The sequence below is a fragment of the Manis javanica genome, chromosome 4 (genome assembly GCF_040802235.1).
Source record: "Manis javanica isolate MJ-LG chromosome 4, MJ_LKY, whole genome shotgun sequence".
Taxonomy (NCBI): Eukaryota; Metazoa; Chordata; class Mammalia; order Pholidota; family Manidae; genus Manis; species Manis javanica.
The window spans coordinates 51119734-51136434 of NC_133159.1; the positions used below are offsets into that span (position 1 = coordinate 51119734).

At 33.3% G+C, this 16701-nt stretch overlaps 1 protein-coding gene across 11 annotated transcripts in view; it reads right to left on the minus strand.

The window, feature by feature from the left end:
* Nucleotides 1-16701, minus strand: part of DOCK7 (dedicator of cytokinesis 7) — a 241399-nt gene that overhangs the window by 174594 nt on the left and 50104 nt on the right. For all 11 annotated transcript variants that reach the window (XM_073234059.1, XM_073234057.1, XM_073234056.1 and 8 more), the window contains exons 8-9: nt 12398-12464; nt 11321-11470 (exon numbers count right to left, since the gene is read on the minus strand). In XM_073234059.1, coding sequence (XP_073090160.1) covers nt 11321-11470; nt 12398-12464 — 217 coding nt within the window. The remainder of the gene's footprint in view (nt 1-11320; nt 11471-12397; nt 12465-16701) is intronic.

Genomic DNA, 16701 nt, shown 5'->3' on the forward strand with positions numbered 1-16701 from the left:
TTCCAAAAAAATAGAAGAGGAGGGAGTACTTCCAAACTCATTCTATGAAGCCAACATCACCCTAATACCAAAACCAGGCTAACACCCCACCAAAAAAGAAAACTACAGACCAATATCCCTGATGAATGTAGATGCAAAAATACTCAACAAAATATAACCAAAACGAATTCAAAAATACATCAAAAGGATCATACACTATGACAAAGTGGGATTCATCCCAGAGATGCAGGGATGCAACAACATTCAAAAATCCATCAACATCAACCACCACATCAACAAAAAGAAGGACAAAAACCATATGACCATCTCCATAGATGCTGAAAAAGCATTCAACATCCATTCATGATAAAAACTCTCAACAAAATGGGCATAGAGGGCAAGTACCTCAACATAATAAAGGCCATATATGATAAACCCACAGCTAACATCATACTGAACAGCGAGAGGCTGAAAGCTTTTCCTCTGAGATCGGGAACAAGACAAGGATGCCCACTCTCTCCACTGTAATTCAACATAGTACTGGAGGTCTTAGCCATGGCAATTACACAAAACAAAGAAATACAAGGAATCCAGATTTGTAGAGAAGAAGTCAAACTGTCACTATTTGCAGATGACATGATACTGTACGTAAAAAACCCTAAAGACTCCACTCTAAAACTACCAGAACCAATAATGGAATTCAGCAAAGTTGCAGGATACAAAATTAACACACAGAAATCTGGGGCTTTCCTATACACCAACAATGAACTAATAGAAAGAGAAATTAGAAAACAATTCCATTCACAATAGCATCAAAAAGAATAAAATACCTAGGAATAAACCTAACCAAGGAAGTGAAAGAAATAACCATGAAAACTACAAGACACTCTTAAGAGAAATTAAAGAGGACACTAACAAATGGAAACTCATCCCATGCTCCTGGCTAGGAAGAATTAATATCATCAAAATGGCCAACCTCCCAAAGCAACATACAGATTCAATGCAATCCCTATCAAATTACCAACAGCATACTTCAATGAACTGGAACAAATAGTTCTAAAATTCATATGGAAACACCAAAGACCCCAAATAGCCAAAGCAATCCTGAGAAGGAAGAATAAAGTTGGGGGGATCTCGCTCCCCAACTTCAAGCTCTACTACAAAGCCATAGTAATCAAGACAATTTGGTATTGGCAAAAGAACAGAGCCACAGACCAGTGGAACAGAATAGAGACTCCAGACATTAACCCAAACATATATGGCCAATTAATATACGATAAAGGAGCCATGGTCATACAATGGAGAAATGACAGTCTCTTCAACAGATGGTGCTGGCAAAACTGGACAGCTACATGTAAAAGAATGAAACTGGATCACTGTCTAACCCCATACATGAAAGTAAATTCGAAATGAATCAAAGACCTGAATGTAAGTCATGAAACCATAAAACTCTTAGAAAAAAACAGGCAAAAATCTCATGGACATAAACATGAGTGACTTCTTCATGAACATATCTCCCCAGGCAAGGGAAACAAAAGCAAAAATGAACAAGTGGACCTATATCAAGCTAAAATTCTTCTGTGCAGCAAAGGACACCATCAATAGAACAAAAAGGTACCCTACAGTATGGGAGAATATATTCATAAATGACAGATCTGATAACGGGTTGACATCCAAAATATATAAAGAGCTCACACACCTCAACAAACAAAAAGCAAATAATCCAATTAAAAAATGGGCAGAGGAGCTGAAAAGACAGTTCTCTAAGGAAGAAATTCAGATGGCCAACAGACACATGAAAAGATGCTGCACATCGCTTGTCATCAGAGAAATGCAAATTAAAACCACAATGAGATATCACCTCACACTAGTAAGGATTGCCATCATCCAAAAGACAAACAACAACAAATGTTGGCGAGGTTGTGGAGAAAGGGGAACCCTCCTACACTGCTGGTGGGAATGTAAATTAGTTCAACCATTGTGGAAAGCAGTATGGAGGTTCCTCAGAATGCTCAAAATAAAAATACTGTTTCACCCAGGAATTCCACTTCTTGGAATTTACCCTAAGAATGCAGCACTCCAGTTTGAAAAAGATAGATGCACCACTATGTTTATTGCCTCACTATTTACAATAGCCAAGATATGGAAGCAACCTAAATGTCTATCAGTAGATGAATGGATAAAGATGTGGTACATATACACACGATGGAATATTACTCAGCCATAAGAAAAAAACAGATCCTAACATTTGCAACAACATGGATGGAGCTAGAGGGAATTATGCTCAGTGAAATAAGCCAGGTAGAGAAAGACAAGTACCAAATGATTTCGCTCATATGTGGAGTATAAGAACAAAGGAAAACTGAAGGAACAAAACAGCAGCAGAATCACAGAACCCATGAATGGACTAACAGTTACCATAGGGAAAGGGACTCGGGAGGATGGGTGGGAAGGGAGGGCTAAGGGGGAGAGAAAAGAATGGAGGCACTATAATTAGCATGTATAATGTGTGGGGAGTGGGGGCACGGGGAGAGCTGTACAACACAGAGAAGACAAGTAGTGATTCTATAGCATCTTACTACACTGACGGACAGTGACTCTAATGGGGTGGGGGGGACTTGATGATGGGGGGAGTCTGGTAAACATAATGTTCCTCATGTAATTGCAGATTAATGATACCAAAAAAAAAAAAGAACAAAGTTGGAAGTCTCATACTTCCTTGTTTCAAAACTTAATACAATGCCACAGTAACCAAAATGTGTGGTACTGGTATAAAGACAGATTTATAGATAAATAAAACAGAACAGCACAGAAATAAGTCCTAGTACATATGGTTAAATAATTTTCAACAAGGGTGCCAAGACCATTCAGTGGGGAAAGAAACAGTCTTTCAACAAGTGGTGTTTAAAAAAAACAATACCCAGATGCAAAAGAATAAGTTCTACCCTTACCTTATATTATAGGCAAAAATTAACTCTAAATGGATCAAAGATATAGATGGAGACCTAAAGTATAAAGCTCTTAGAAGAAAAAATAGAGGAAAAGCTTCATGACCTTGGATATGCAAAATTTTTTTTGGATTTTACACAAAAAAGCACAGGCAATAAAATTAAAAATAGATAAACTGGACTCCATTAAAATTTTAAACTTTTATGTATCACAGGACACAATCAATAGGGTAAAAAGGCAAACTATGGAATGATAGAAAAATATGTGCAAATCATACACCTGATGAGGAGTTAGTATCTAGAATAGATAAAGATATCCTACAACTCAGCAACAAAGAATGAATAATCTGATTTTTAAATGAGCAAAGGACTTGAATAGACATTTCTCCAAAGAAGATACACAGATAGCTAACAAGCATATGAAAAAGATTATCACCTTATACCTATCAGGATGGCTACTATCAAAAAGACCAAAAAATAACAAGAATTGGCATGGATATGGAAAAATTGGAATCCTTGTGCATTTACTGGTTGGAATGTAAAAGAGTATAACTACTATGCAAAAAGTAGAGAGTTTCCTCAAAAAATTAACAATAGAATTACCATATAATTCAGGAAATCAACTTCTGGGTATATATTCACTGGAATTGAAAACAGGGACTCAAACAGGTATTTGTACACCATGTTCACAGCAGCATTATTCACAAAGTCAAAAGGGAGTTCATTGGGAGATGTCCATCGGGAGATGAGCCGATATACAAATATGGTGTATATATACAATGGAATATTATACAGCCTTGAAAAGGGGGGAAATTCTAAAATATACTGCGACCTGGATGAAATTTGAAGATGTATGCTAAGTGAAACAAGTTGATCACAAAAAGACAAATGGGATTCCATTCATATGACATAGAGAGCAGAATGGTGATTAGCAGGAGTTAGAGAGAGGGAAAAAATGAGGAGTTGTTGTTTAGTGTGTAGAGAGTTAAGATCATGCAAAATGAAAATTTCTGGAGTTTACACAACAATGTGAATGTACTTAATACTGAACTATGCACATAAAAATGATTAATATTGTAAATTTCATGTTAGATATATTTTATTACAACTAAGTATTAACAAAAGCAGTCAGGCACAAAGTCACCTTCAGTTAATATAACATCAAGGTACAAAATTACAATTAAAAAAGACAACTCACAAAATAATATTTTTAAGTGACCAACAGAATATTTTCTACTTATGACTTTATCTTTCCATTTGTCTTATTTCACTGTACTTATCATTTGTCTCACTTTACCCCTATAACATTTTTAATGTTTTTTAAAAAGATGTAAATAATATTGGATTAACATCCAGAAACCAAATCAAGTGTATGCAGAAATTTAGCACCTAATAAAGTTGAGACTTCCAATTAGTGAATGGAGGATATAAAGAACTCTTACAAATTAATAAGACACAATAAAAATAATCCAATGAAATGGATATGATTACACAGGTGTGTATTTTTTTCCCTTAAAACTTATGTATTCTATGTATACTTAAAATTTTTTAATGTACATTATACTAAAAATCACTTATAAACAAGTTAAAAATGAGCTAGCTATTTAAATAAGGACTTTACAAAACAGAATATCCAAATGGACAATAAGCTGATCAAGATTCTTAGTCATCAGGGAACTGTAAATAAAAACCAAATTGATATAACCCCTCTAGTGTACCAAAAATAAAATAGAATGTAATAAAATTAATGAAACTAAAATGTATAATACAATAAAATTTGAAGAAAGCAAATGTTAAGAAAGTAATGGAGCAAGTGACATTCTTAAGCAGTGCTGATGAGAGTGAAAATTGTACTAACCATGTTGAAAACTGAAGCTATAAATACACTATGATCTAGTAATTCAACACCTATCTGCATACTCATTAGAAATGTAAATAAAGGTGCTCCAAAAGTCATTTACAAGAATGTTTGTAACAGCATTACTCATAATAGCTAAAAGTTAGAAATACCAGAATGTCCACTGACAACTAGAATGGACAAACTGATATATTCACGTAACAGAATAGTATACAAACGGAAAATAACAAACTATTGCTACATGCAAAAATCCTAGGTGAATCTTACAGCCATAATTCTTTAGAATGCCACAAGAAATGATTCCTTTTCTATGAAGTTCAAGAAGAGGCTCAACTAATGTGATAAAACAGTAGGAGAGGGCATAAAGATTATTGTGTATATTCTATATATACATTGATCTGGATGTTACATAACTAAGTATATAAGAATTAATGAAGACACACCTTATACATGTTACTAAGTGTAAATAAAAGTTTACAAAGAAAATATATCCAAATTTCTATATACCAGTGACAAATGAAATTAAATTGCAAAAATACTTAAAATGAAAAATTTTACATGATACCATTTATAACAGGATCAAAAATACCAAATTACTACGAAGATACAAGAGGAAAAGACCTAAAAACATGGAGTGATATACAATGTTCACCGACTGGAAAACTCAATAGTTTAAAGATGTAAATTTTCCCAAGTTGATCTGCATGTGCATACCTCAGAGATACTGTGGGTTCAGTTCCAGGCTACTGCAATAAGGTGAGTATTGCAATAAAGGGAGTCAAATGAACTTTTGGTTTCAGTGCATATAAAAGTTATGTTTACACTGTACTATAGCCTATTAAGTGTATAATAGCATTATGTCTAAAAAAAGAACTTAATTAAAAAATACTTTATTGCTAAAGACTGCTAACCATCATCTGAACTTTCAGCAAGTCATCATCATTGATCACAGTTCACCGTAACATATATAACAAAAAAGTTTGAAATATTGCAAGAATTATTAAACATGACAGAGACATGAAGTAAGCAAATGCTGTTGGAAAAACGGCACCCACAGACTTGCTTGATGCAGGGTTGCCACAAACCTCCAATTTACACAAAATAGAGTATCTGTGAAGTACAATAAAGCAAAGCACAATAAAATGAGGTCTGCCTGTATGATTAACGCAATCCTAGTCAACCTCCTAACAAGTTCTTCCTGGAGAGAGAATATGCCTATATTGGGAGAAGGAAATTGTCAAGCCAAAATGTATGTAAACGTGTAAAAGGTCAGGAACAACCAAGCCAATTCTGAAGTGTAAAGTCAGGGGAAAAAAAAAACTATTTGTTATAAGGCTACAATAATCAAAACAGTGTTGTACTGGTGCCAAGAAAAGATAAACAGACCAGCGGAACCAAAAGAGACTTTAGAAAAAGAACTTCACAAATGCAAACACTTGATTTATGACATAGAAGACTTTGCAAGAGCATAGGGAAAAAGCAGTCTTTTCAATAAATAGTGTTGTGTCTTTAGGTTATCCTATGTGTGTGTGTGGGGGGGATTAATATTCATCTCTACCTTACTCAAAAACCTGTATGTGAGAGCTAAAACAATCTTACAAGGAATCATTTGAGAAAACATGTTCTGACTTTGAGGGAAGCAAAAATTTCATATAAAGAACATGAAATACCATAGCTATAAAGAGACAGGTTGATAAATTAGCCACATGTTTCAAAGGATAACACTGTGAGAAAGTGAGCACAGTGTAGCCAAAAAAATGTGAAGAATGCAAACCAACAACAAACTAACATACAGAACATATTAAGAAACCCTACAAATCAATAATAAAAAAGTTGAAACAACCCAATAAAAATATGAGCAAATGATTTCAACAAGCATTTCACAGAAGAGAATATCCAATGACCAATAAGTGTATAAAGATGTTCAAATCATTTTTAGTCAGGGAAATGCAAATTAAAAACACAGTGAATACCAGAATGGCTATAGTAAGAAAAATGACTTACCAGTATCGGTAAGAGTGTAAAATAGTTAACTCACTCTGGGAAAATGATGTATTTATGCTAAACATAAAAAACACAAAGGAGTGTTTAAGTGCCCCCAGGAGACTTGTTAAAGAATTTCACAAAAGCTTTATTCATAACAACCAATTGAAAAATAGATGTATACTAGAAGAAAAAAAAAACCCTAATGTCTATCAAAGTCTATCTATTCATCCAAGCAGGATGAGTAAACTGTATTATAATCATATAATAAAATACAACCTTCCAATTAAAAATGAAAGAACAAACTATGCCTATACATAACAATATGGATGACTCACATTACAGTGACTGAATAAAGCCACAAAAGACCACATATTTTATGATTCCATCTATATGAAATTCAAGAAGCGATAAAGCTAAACAATGGTGACAGAAGGGATGCTAGTTACCTGGTGGAAGGAGGGGGTAGAAAGAGAAACAGAAGAACCCTCCATAGTGATGGGGTGATGGAAATATTTTATGGCTTGAGCTCTATAGTTATTACACAGATGAATACGTATGTCAAAATTCACCAAACTATTTACCCCAGATTTGTATACTACACAGATCTCATTATATGTATGTTTATTTCTTAATTTTTAAAAAATAAGATAAATACTAAGTGTGACTAACTGAAACTCTTTTTCACTGCTGGCAGGATGGCCACAGATACTTTGGAAACCTATCTGACAGCATCTACCAAACCTACCATACAAATATCCTATAACTCAGCAATTGTACTCCCAGGTATATACTAAACAGAATGAATACAGATGTCTATCTTCATGGAATGAAAATGTTCACAGAATTACTTATAAATGCCACAAAATCAAATGAACCAAAATGTCTATCACTAGTAAAATGGATAAATTATGATACATTCATATAGTGAAATACTACAAAGCAATGTGAATGAATTTTTAAACTGCTGCATACAGCATCATAGATTACCAACCATGTAGAGTGGGGAAAAATAAAAAATACATATACTGTTAGATCCCATTAATATGGTTGAAAAACAAGCAAAAAATGTGGACAAAGAGGGAGCACTGAATGGGATTGAGCACAAGGGTTGTTTCTGAGATTGTGGTGATATTTTGTCAGTCAGCCTGGGTGAGTAATAACACAAACATATAAATTTTGGAATAATTCATCAAAATATGTATTTATGACTGTGTACTTTCTAAAACTATGTCAGACATTAATTAAAAATTTAATTAAAATAATTTTAAGTGGACGTTATTATCATTCCCTAATGTTTTTGCCTATTTGTGGGGTTTTTGTAATGTGCTTTGTTTCTGCTCTCTAAAATGGCAGGTTACATAAACAATAATCCAAATATAATGGTATCACGCCTTCACATATTTACTAGAAAATAACCACAGTAATCAAAAGGGCACAAAAATGAGCAAGGTATTACTAATCCTGGCTGAGCCAGAATTCTAGGATCCCAAACAGTGACAGACTGTACTAATAGCTCCAATTCTTCATCCTTCCTTTACCCCTCTCACACACTGCAATTCCTCTGAATAAAAGAGGCCAAGTATATATCCCTGCACCTTGATTTTGTGTTGTCATGTAACCTGTTTTGGCCAATTTAATGTTAGCTAGCATGATATGACCAAAGGCTTGAAAGTTGCCTCTGCAACTGGGTCTGCTCTTTGACACTTCTGCTGTCAACGTGAGACTATGCCAGGCTAGCCTGATAGAAAAGAGACATACAGAGAAAAACAGCTCCAGCTAAATCAACAGACCCCCAGCTGACCTACAGATACTTGAGAGAGCACAGCCACCTAACAGTATAGCCTAGATCTGCTAACGAACCATACAACTCAGATGCATGAACTAAATAAATGCTTATTATATGCTACTGGGATTTTGTCTTCCTATTCTCATATAACAATAACTAACCAACACACAGGTCAAGGGAATTTTTTTCTCAAAAAATAAAAACATCCTGCTGGACCACAAGTGATTTAAGAAAACTTAAAAAATAATTTCCTTTACAATTTTTTTTTTGAGAGGGCATCTCTCATATTTATTGATCAAATGGTTATTACCAACAATAAAATTCTGTATAGGGGACTCAATGCTCAATGCACAATCATTAATCCACCCCCAGCCTAATTCTTGTCAGTCTCCAATCTTCTGAAGCATAACGAACAAGTTCTTACATGAACAAATTCTTACACAGTGAATAAGTTCTTACATGGTGAACAGTACAAGGGCAGTCATCACAAAAACTTTCGGTTTTGATCACTCATTATGAACTATAAACAATCAGGTCAAATACGAATATTCATTTGATTTTTATACTTGATTTATATGTGAATCCCACATTTCTCCCATTATTATTATTATTATTTTAAATAAAATGCTGAAGTGGTAGGTAGATGCAAGATAAAGGTAGAAAACATAGTTTAGTGTTATAAGAGAGCAAATACAGATGATCAGGTGTGTGCCTGTAGACTATGTGTTAATCCAAGCTAGACAAGGGCAATAAAACATCCACAGATGCAGAAGATTTCTCTCAGAATCCTTTACAATTTTAATAACATTTTAACTTGTTCATTTTTTTGAAATTACAGAAAAGCCTTTTTCTATGTAAATATATACGTGTGTGCACATGTGTGTGGTGTGTATATATTTTACACAATTGGTATCATTTCTATGCCATTAAAATCTTCCAAATTTGTGTTTATTTGCCATACTATCCCATCATATGAATGTACCATGATTTATCACGTTTCTTTTCCTTAATCTTATCTAAATCATTCAATGGCAATCAAATCTTTTCACTAAATAATCTCACTTTCAAGTAGCCATTTCCCAAACATCATTTCTATCTTCCTAGCTCATCCACTCAAATACAGTAATTCCCTTATTCCCTAAAATCTGCAGGGGATATGTTCCAAGACCCCAGTGAATGCCTGAAACTACAGATAGTACCAAACCAATATATACTGTTTTTTCCTACAAATACATATCTATGATAAAATTTAATTCTTGAATTAGGCACAGTAAGAGATTAATAACAATAACTAATAATAAACTAGAACAATTATAATACACTGTAAAAAAAGTATATGAATGTGTTGTCCTTTCTCTCAAAATATCTTATTATACTGTAATAAGTATCAATCAATACAGTGATGATATGAGATGATAAAATGGCTACATGATGAGATGAAGTAGGGTTAACAACGCAGGCATTATGATGCTGTGTTAGGCTGCTGTTGACCCTCTGATGATATGTCAGAAGGAGGTTCATTTACTTGCAGAACATGGCTGACCATGTGTAGCTGAAGCACAGAAAGTAAAACCACAGATAGGGGAGACTCCTGTGTATTTATCTTTATGCAAACATGCTATTTTTTCATGTGAAATAACTGTATACTATATTTATTAACTGTATTAATATGTAGAACTTTACTCTTTGAGTTTCTGAAGATCACTGCTGCTAAATCTTTGCTTATAGGACTGTTCATTGTAACTAAGATTTATTTTAACCTGAATTCATAGGAATCTATCCAAAAATTGGGACATTATTCCTGTGGGTAAATAGGATTCATTTCATGACAATCCACTTTATAACATTATTACAAAATTCATTACCTTTTTATGATAATTTTATGTGAATAAAGATGAAATGATTAAGGAATATATTTTAGGCTACTCTCAAGGCAAGGTCAAGTTAAGGTAAATTATTCTCTAAGTTACTCTAAGCTAAGTAGCTTAGTAATATACATATTTTAAATTTGTAATCCTATTCTTGATTGGCTGACAGTCAAATCATAATGCTTCATGACCTCAATGACTTAGATTTTAGGATTTACATAATTTAGGAAATGAGCAAAAAAATCATAGTATAGCTCCTGTGATGGTTAGTTTTATATGTCAACTTGGCTAGGCTATGAAGTCCATTTGTTTGACGAAACATCAGTCTAGATGTTGCTGTGAAGGTATTTAGAGGTGATTAACATTTAAATCAGTAGACTTTGAGTAAAGGAGATTACCCAGCATAATGTGGGTGGGCTGCTTCCAATTATGAGAAAGCCATAGGAGCAAAGACTGAGGTTTCCCAAAGAAGGAATTCTCAAGACTGCAGCATAGAACCCTGCCTGACTTTCTAGTCTACTGCCCTGCAGAGCTCAGATTCAAGACTACAATATCAACTCTTACCTGAATTTCCAGACTACCAGCCTGCCCTACACACTTCAAATGTGCCAATCCCCACAATCACACAAGCCCATTCCTTAAAGTCAATCTCAATCTCTCTTTGTCTCTATGTGCGTTTCTATCCTACTGGTTTTTCAGGAGAACATGACTGATAGAGCTCCCCACTCAAGAAAAACTTAGGCAGCACCTAAAGTATACATTCAATTTATGTTAATAAATATTAAGATGAAAAAATACATAAAGATAAAATCTCTACCTTAAGAAGCTTGTAATATTAATAGGGACACAAGTGTACAGACACCATGTAAATAAATATATTTAACATTGTTCTCACCTTTATTACAAGGAAAACATCTTGGGAAGGATAAGTTATAGAAAAAATGGCTGATCTTGCCAGAGTAGTAATGGCGGCAGGTGGTACATGTGGACGCAATAATCCTTTTATCTGGTCAGAATTAAGGTCAAAGTAAAAGTTTTCTGAAATCTAAAAAATACAATTACATATTAAAATTTTAAATCAGTATGTTTTGTAAGAACTCACAAAAGTCATACTTAGTCTTAAAATATTACAGATATTAGAACATTGTACTAATGTACAGTTTATTGCATATTTATTTACTGAACGATCTGTACATATCTAAATCAAAGAAAAAGAAAAATATACAAACTATTTGGGAAATATAATACAAGAAACATATTGTAAAGACCCATATCACAAACTCTTTTGATTAGAAATGTAACCTCTACTAAAGTACATAAAATATTGACATAAATTATCCCTAATTATTTTTTTTAATTACACAATATCTTAGCAGATCTGATTTAACAAAAACACATTGCTGGAACAGAGTTCCACTGCAGAAATCCATAATATATGTTGACAACAGAAGTCACTGAAGGCACTTCAAGTTTCTACTGCAAATTAGGCTTAGAATATTAAATTAAGAAATGCTATATGAGATAGCCCCCTGAAAAACTCTTAAGTATAATAAAGATCTGACAGTGTAACTAAGAGCAGTATTTAAGACAGAATATTTAAAACAAAAATGATCTTTAAGCTAGTGAGAATTTGAAAATTACATCAATAAAACTTCATTGTTATTATTGTTCTAAGCCTTTAAATATCATTTACCTAAAATGCTTTTTTGTATGATCTTTCCTATTTCTTACATGAAAAGAGTTGCTTCTGTTACTTCTTTTTGGAACTCTTTCAACAGAATGAAAACTAGGTATCAACTAGACAATTTTATAATAAGAAAATACGTCTGAATAAATTAAACTTCTACTTTATTTTAAAAGATCCATGTCTAATAATTGTTTTTAAATCACTACTTATAAAACAACTTAAAAATAGGTTTGTGAAACCAATGATTCTGGCAAAAGACTATGTTCAAATTATATATAACCTCACCTTTTTTTTTTCCTTGACATCATATAAAGCCAAACTTGCAAAAATGGGTTCAATTTCAATCTCAAACCTTTAGGAAGAAAAAGGATGAAACAGTTTAAAAATAAATATAAAATACAGTTAGGGGGAAATTCTCATTCCAAAAACAAATTGACTAAATACCAAATTGCTGTACCATCCATTCTGTCTTCCTCCTGTAACACACTTTTTCATGTACATCTTTCACAGTCTAAATCAACCATTACCTCCTCTAGGTGAACCTCCTTAATTTCTCTAGTGACAAATAATTTCAAAGTACCTAAAAGGTCATCATATTTTGTGGCACCAATCAATTTCTAACCTATAATTTGGTTATATATATGGACATGTTAGATTTTAAATAAGCTCTAAAAATAAAGACCTACTGTTCAGATGACAAATCATGTATTCAATGTAAAAAAAATGAAGAAAATACATAAAGATATTCAGAGGAAAATAGGAGCATCCAAAATTCTATCATATGGGGAGAAGCATAATCAACACTTCAGTGTCTATCTATCTAGGCTTTTGTCTACGTAAAATGCACTTGGTAAATGATTTTTTTTAAACCAAGAGCTGTCATTGTATACACAGTATTTTTTAGTCTGCTTTTTGACTTCATATTTTATGTATATATTTCTATGTCAAAAATATTAATCTACCATTTTTAATGTTAGCATAGTAATTTTCATTTTATGAACATGCCAGTTATTTATTTTATAATTGTATACTTGAGATGTCTAAGAACATTGACTTATATACAGTAAACATTCAATAAGTATCTGCAGAATAAAGTAATATGTAATGCAAAGTTAATTAGGTAACATGTAGATTAATAAGTAATGAGTTTACTAAAGCTCTTAGAGTCGTGATTCTCAACCAAGATTAACTGTACCTCTCAGGGGACATTTGGCAATTTCTGGAGATGTTTTTGGTTATCATTATTACAGGAGTTTTACTGGCATTTAGTGAGTAGGGGCCAGAGATGTGACTAAACATTCCTCATTGTGTAGGAGAGTCCATGACAACAAAAATTAGCCAGACAAAAATGTCAATAATGGCGAGGCTGTAAAAATCCTGTTCTACATTGTTCATTTTTTTAATCACAAGAATCTCAGTCAAAGTCCTTGTAGGAGGCAAGCAACATTCACACTGGGTTAAGAGTTTAATAAAGGGAGATATAAAAGACTTGGGCAAGATTTAGGGAAAAAGAGAGTGCAATTCCCTTAGACAACAACAGTCGAAGTTATTACCAACTTGACTCAAAGGAAATGTGGGATGGTAGCAAAGACTTAGAAAGAACAGCTGTGTAGAGAGCCTTTCAGACACCAGGGCCTTGAAGAGAGGGAGGCCAGCAATCGATGTGACCTAGTAGAGAATGAATGAAATAAATACCCCAACCTGATCTCACTTTCTACCACGCTCCGACTTCCTGTTGATGCCTGTCTAGCAGAACTCAACAAGAAGAAGCCAAAAGAACAGGAGTTTTAGATACATGGGTCAGCCTCTACAAAGCCTACTCTGCGAACTTTGTAACACTGATCCTGTCAGTCTTGATTTTGCCATTCCAGTGGGTAAGTGGTACATGCTGGGTCTTAGTATGTATCTTGTCATGTGTTATCCAGAACCACCATTTGGATAGCCTCTTTTGGCCCATTTTTCTACTTATTGTTTGAGGTTTCCCTAATCAATTTATATTTCATGTACTCTGGTTATGAGCACTCTGTTACGCTTATGTAATAAAAATATCTTCTCTATATACAACAGGGAGAAGAAGAGAGACAAACAGAAAAACAGACATCCAACTGCGCTGCCAATTTACTGAAAAGATTGCCCTTTCCCCTCTGTCTATACAGTAGACTCCCTTATGGGTGGTCTCACTTTCCACAATTTCTGTTACCCATGGTCAACTGCAGTCTGGAAGAAGATGATCCTCCTTTTGACATATCATTATAAGGTCAATAGTAGTCTAAGTCTATATCTCAATGCCTACATCATTCACCTCACTTCATCTCATCACATAGGCATTTTATCATCTTACAATGATACAATAATTAATACAGTGAGTACAATAAGATAGTTTGAGAGAAAGAGATCATATTCCCATACCTTTTATTACAAGATATTGTTACAATTATTCTATTTTATTATTAGTTATTGTTCATCTCTCACTGTGCCTAATTTATAAATTAAATTTTATCATACTTATGTATGTAAAGGAAAAAACATACTGTATAGGATTTGATACCATCCCTGGAATCAGGCATCCACTAGGGCTCTTAAAGCACACTGAATGCCCCAAAGATAAGGGGTGACTACAATAGCACCACTTTTACTGTAAATCAAAAATCCATAAACATGTAGGTCTATTTCTAGCTCTATTCCATGGGTCTATTTGTCTAATTGTGTACTAATACCATACTGGCTTAACTATGAAGCTTCATACAGTCTTGATATCTGGTTGTTTTTTGTAAACTTCTTCAAAACTGTCCCGGCTCCTTTTGGCCCTCTGTATTTTCATATAAATTTTAGATTCAGCTGGAAATAAGCAAAAATTGATGAAAGGTAAGAGAAATGTTAACTGCTTACTCAGAAAATTAGTATCCCAATTTGTAATTTCATATCATAAAATTCCTGTATACTTTCTCTATAATATTTTTGAGTGTTATTTAAAGATCCATATTATTAGTATGATGAGTAAAGGTTGGAAACCTTGACAAAACAACCTGAAGAAACTAATGAAATTCCACTGTGCCTGCCATTAAGAAAGGCTAATGCATGACAAGAGCTTTTAAAATTACATACATCATTTGAATTTTTTTTAATGTTTCAAAAGGTTCTTCCATTATACAAAGAGACTGCCAAGGTTGTATATGTGATTTTTTTCTTTTTAAATGTATATGTCTCATGCATTTAATATACAATTTTTGTCAGAAACATGAGAAAAAAGCATACCACATTATTCCCATACAACCAAACATGCATACTTGAGTTTGTCAAGAAATGCTATTGGAGCACCAATACTCAGTGGCTACTATATTGCAAAAAAAAGGTATGCTTCTTCACTACAGGTGCTCATTTATTTAAAATGCTGAGATTATATCAAAGAAAAAGCAATTTGGAATCACCAAAAGGCCGACCAAAAATACTACTGATAAAATACTGCCTTATATTTCTTTTAGACGTTTTTTTTAGCGGGGTGTGTTTTTACCTATTTGCTTACAAACAATTTTGATAATGTAATTTTGAACATTTCATCAATATGTGTTGACCCTCTATTATGATTTAAAGTCAATTTTGACTGATAATACTACTACTAATAATCGGGAATCAGTGGGAACTAAATTTTTGCCTTGGAATTTTTTGAGCCATGCAGATAGTGTTCAAGCTTATGGTTATGAATTAAGTTCTCTTTTTTTTGTTATTTATTTTCCTGTTTCCTATCTAACTTTCTTCCTACGAGAGGCAAAATTTTAATAGGCAAATATCTCCACCACTCAGAATATTACTACTTTGAAATCTGGTGTAAGACACTTATGGCAAGAGTCTGTTTTACTCTGCTAAGTGCTAAGCTCTTCCTCTTGTGTGGTCCATCAACCAAGGGATGGGCAATAGCCCTAACGTAAAAATTAACTATAGAATGCTTGTCCCAGAGGAATATTTTCTTAGCATTTCTAGGCTTCCCAAAATTCTTAGTGTCATATCAGCTGACTATCTCTAGGTAGGGTTTCCCCAAATGTCTAGACCACTGTATTGATGAATAAGTCTTCTTAATATTAGAAACAATTTTCTCATGCAGGACAAAGGAAGGCTTTTCTTGGAAAACAAAATGTAAGAGAAATAACTTATCTATAAATAACTTATACTATATAGTCAGTATCTATAACTGACTAAAATAAAACTATCTTTTCTGACCATTTCTGAAATTACAGTATGGCTGAGTTCTTTCTTACCTTAAATCTGGATTTTTCTTATCATAGATAAATCATATATATATAATTCTTAGTTCAGAATTTTTAACATAAGCTGATCAAATGGAAGCTAAAGGTCACAGAGTGATATGAAAAATCACTCTATATTTTCTTTCTCTAAGGGAGGAGTAATAATTATTTTGTTATTTGTAAATTTATTTTGTTACAAAAATCCTGAGTAAAAGACAAGATATCACTTCACATATACTACAAAAAAAAAACACACACACACAATAAAAAGTGCTGACAAGAAGGTGGAGAAATCAGAAGTCTTATGCTAGCAGGAAAGTAAATTTGAGTAGCTGCTTTGGAAAACAG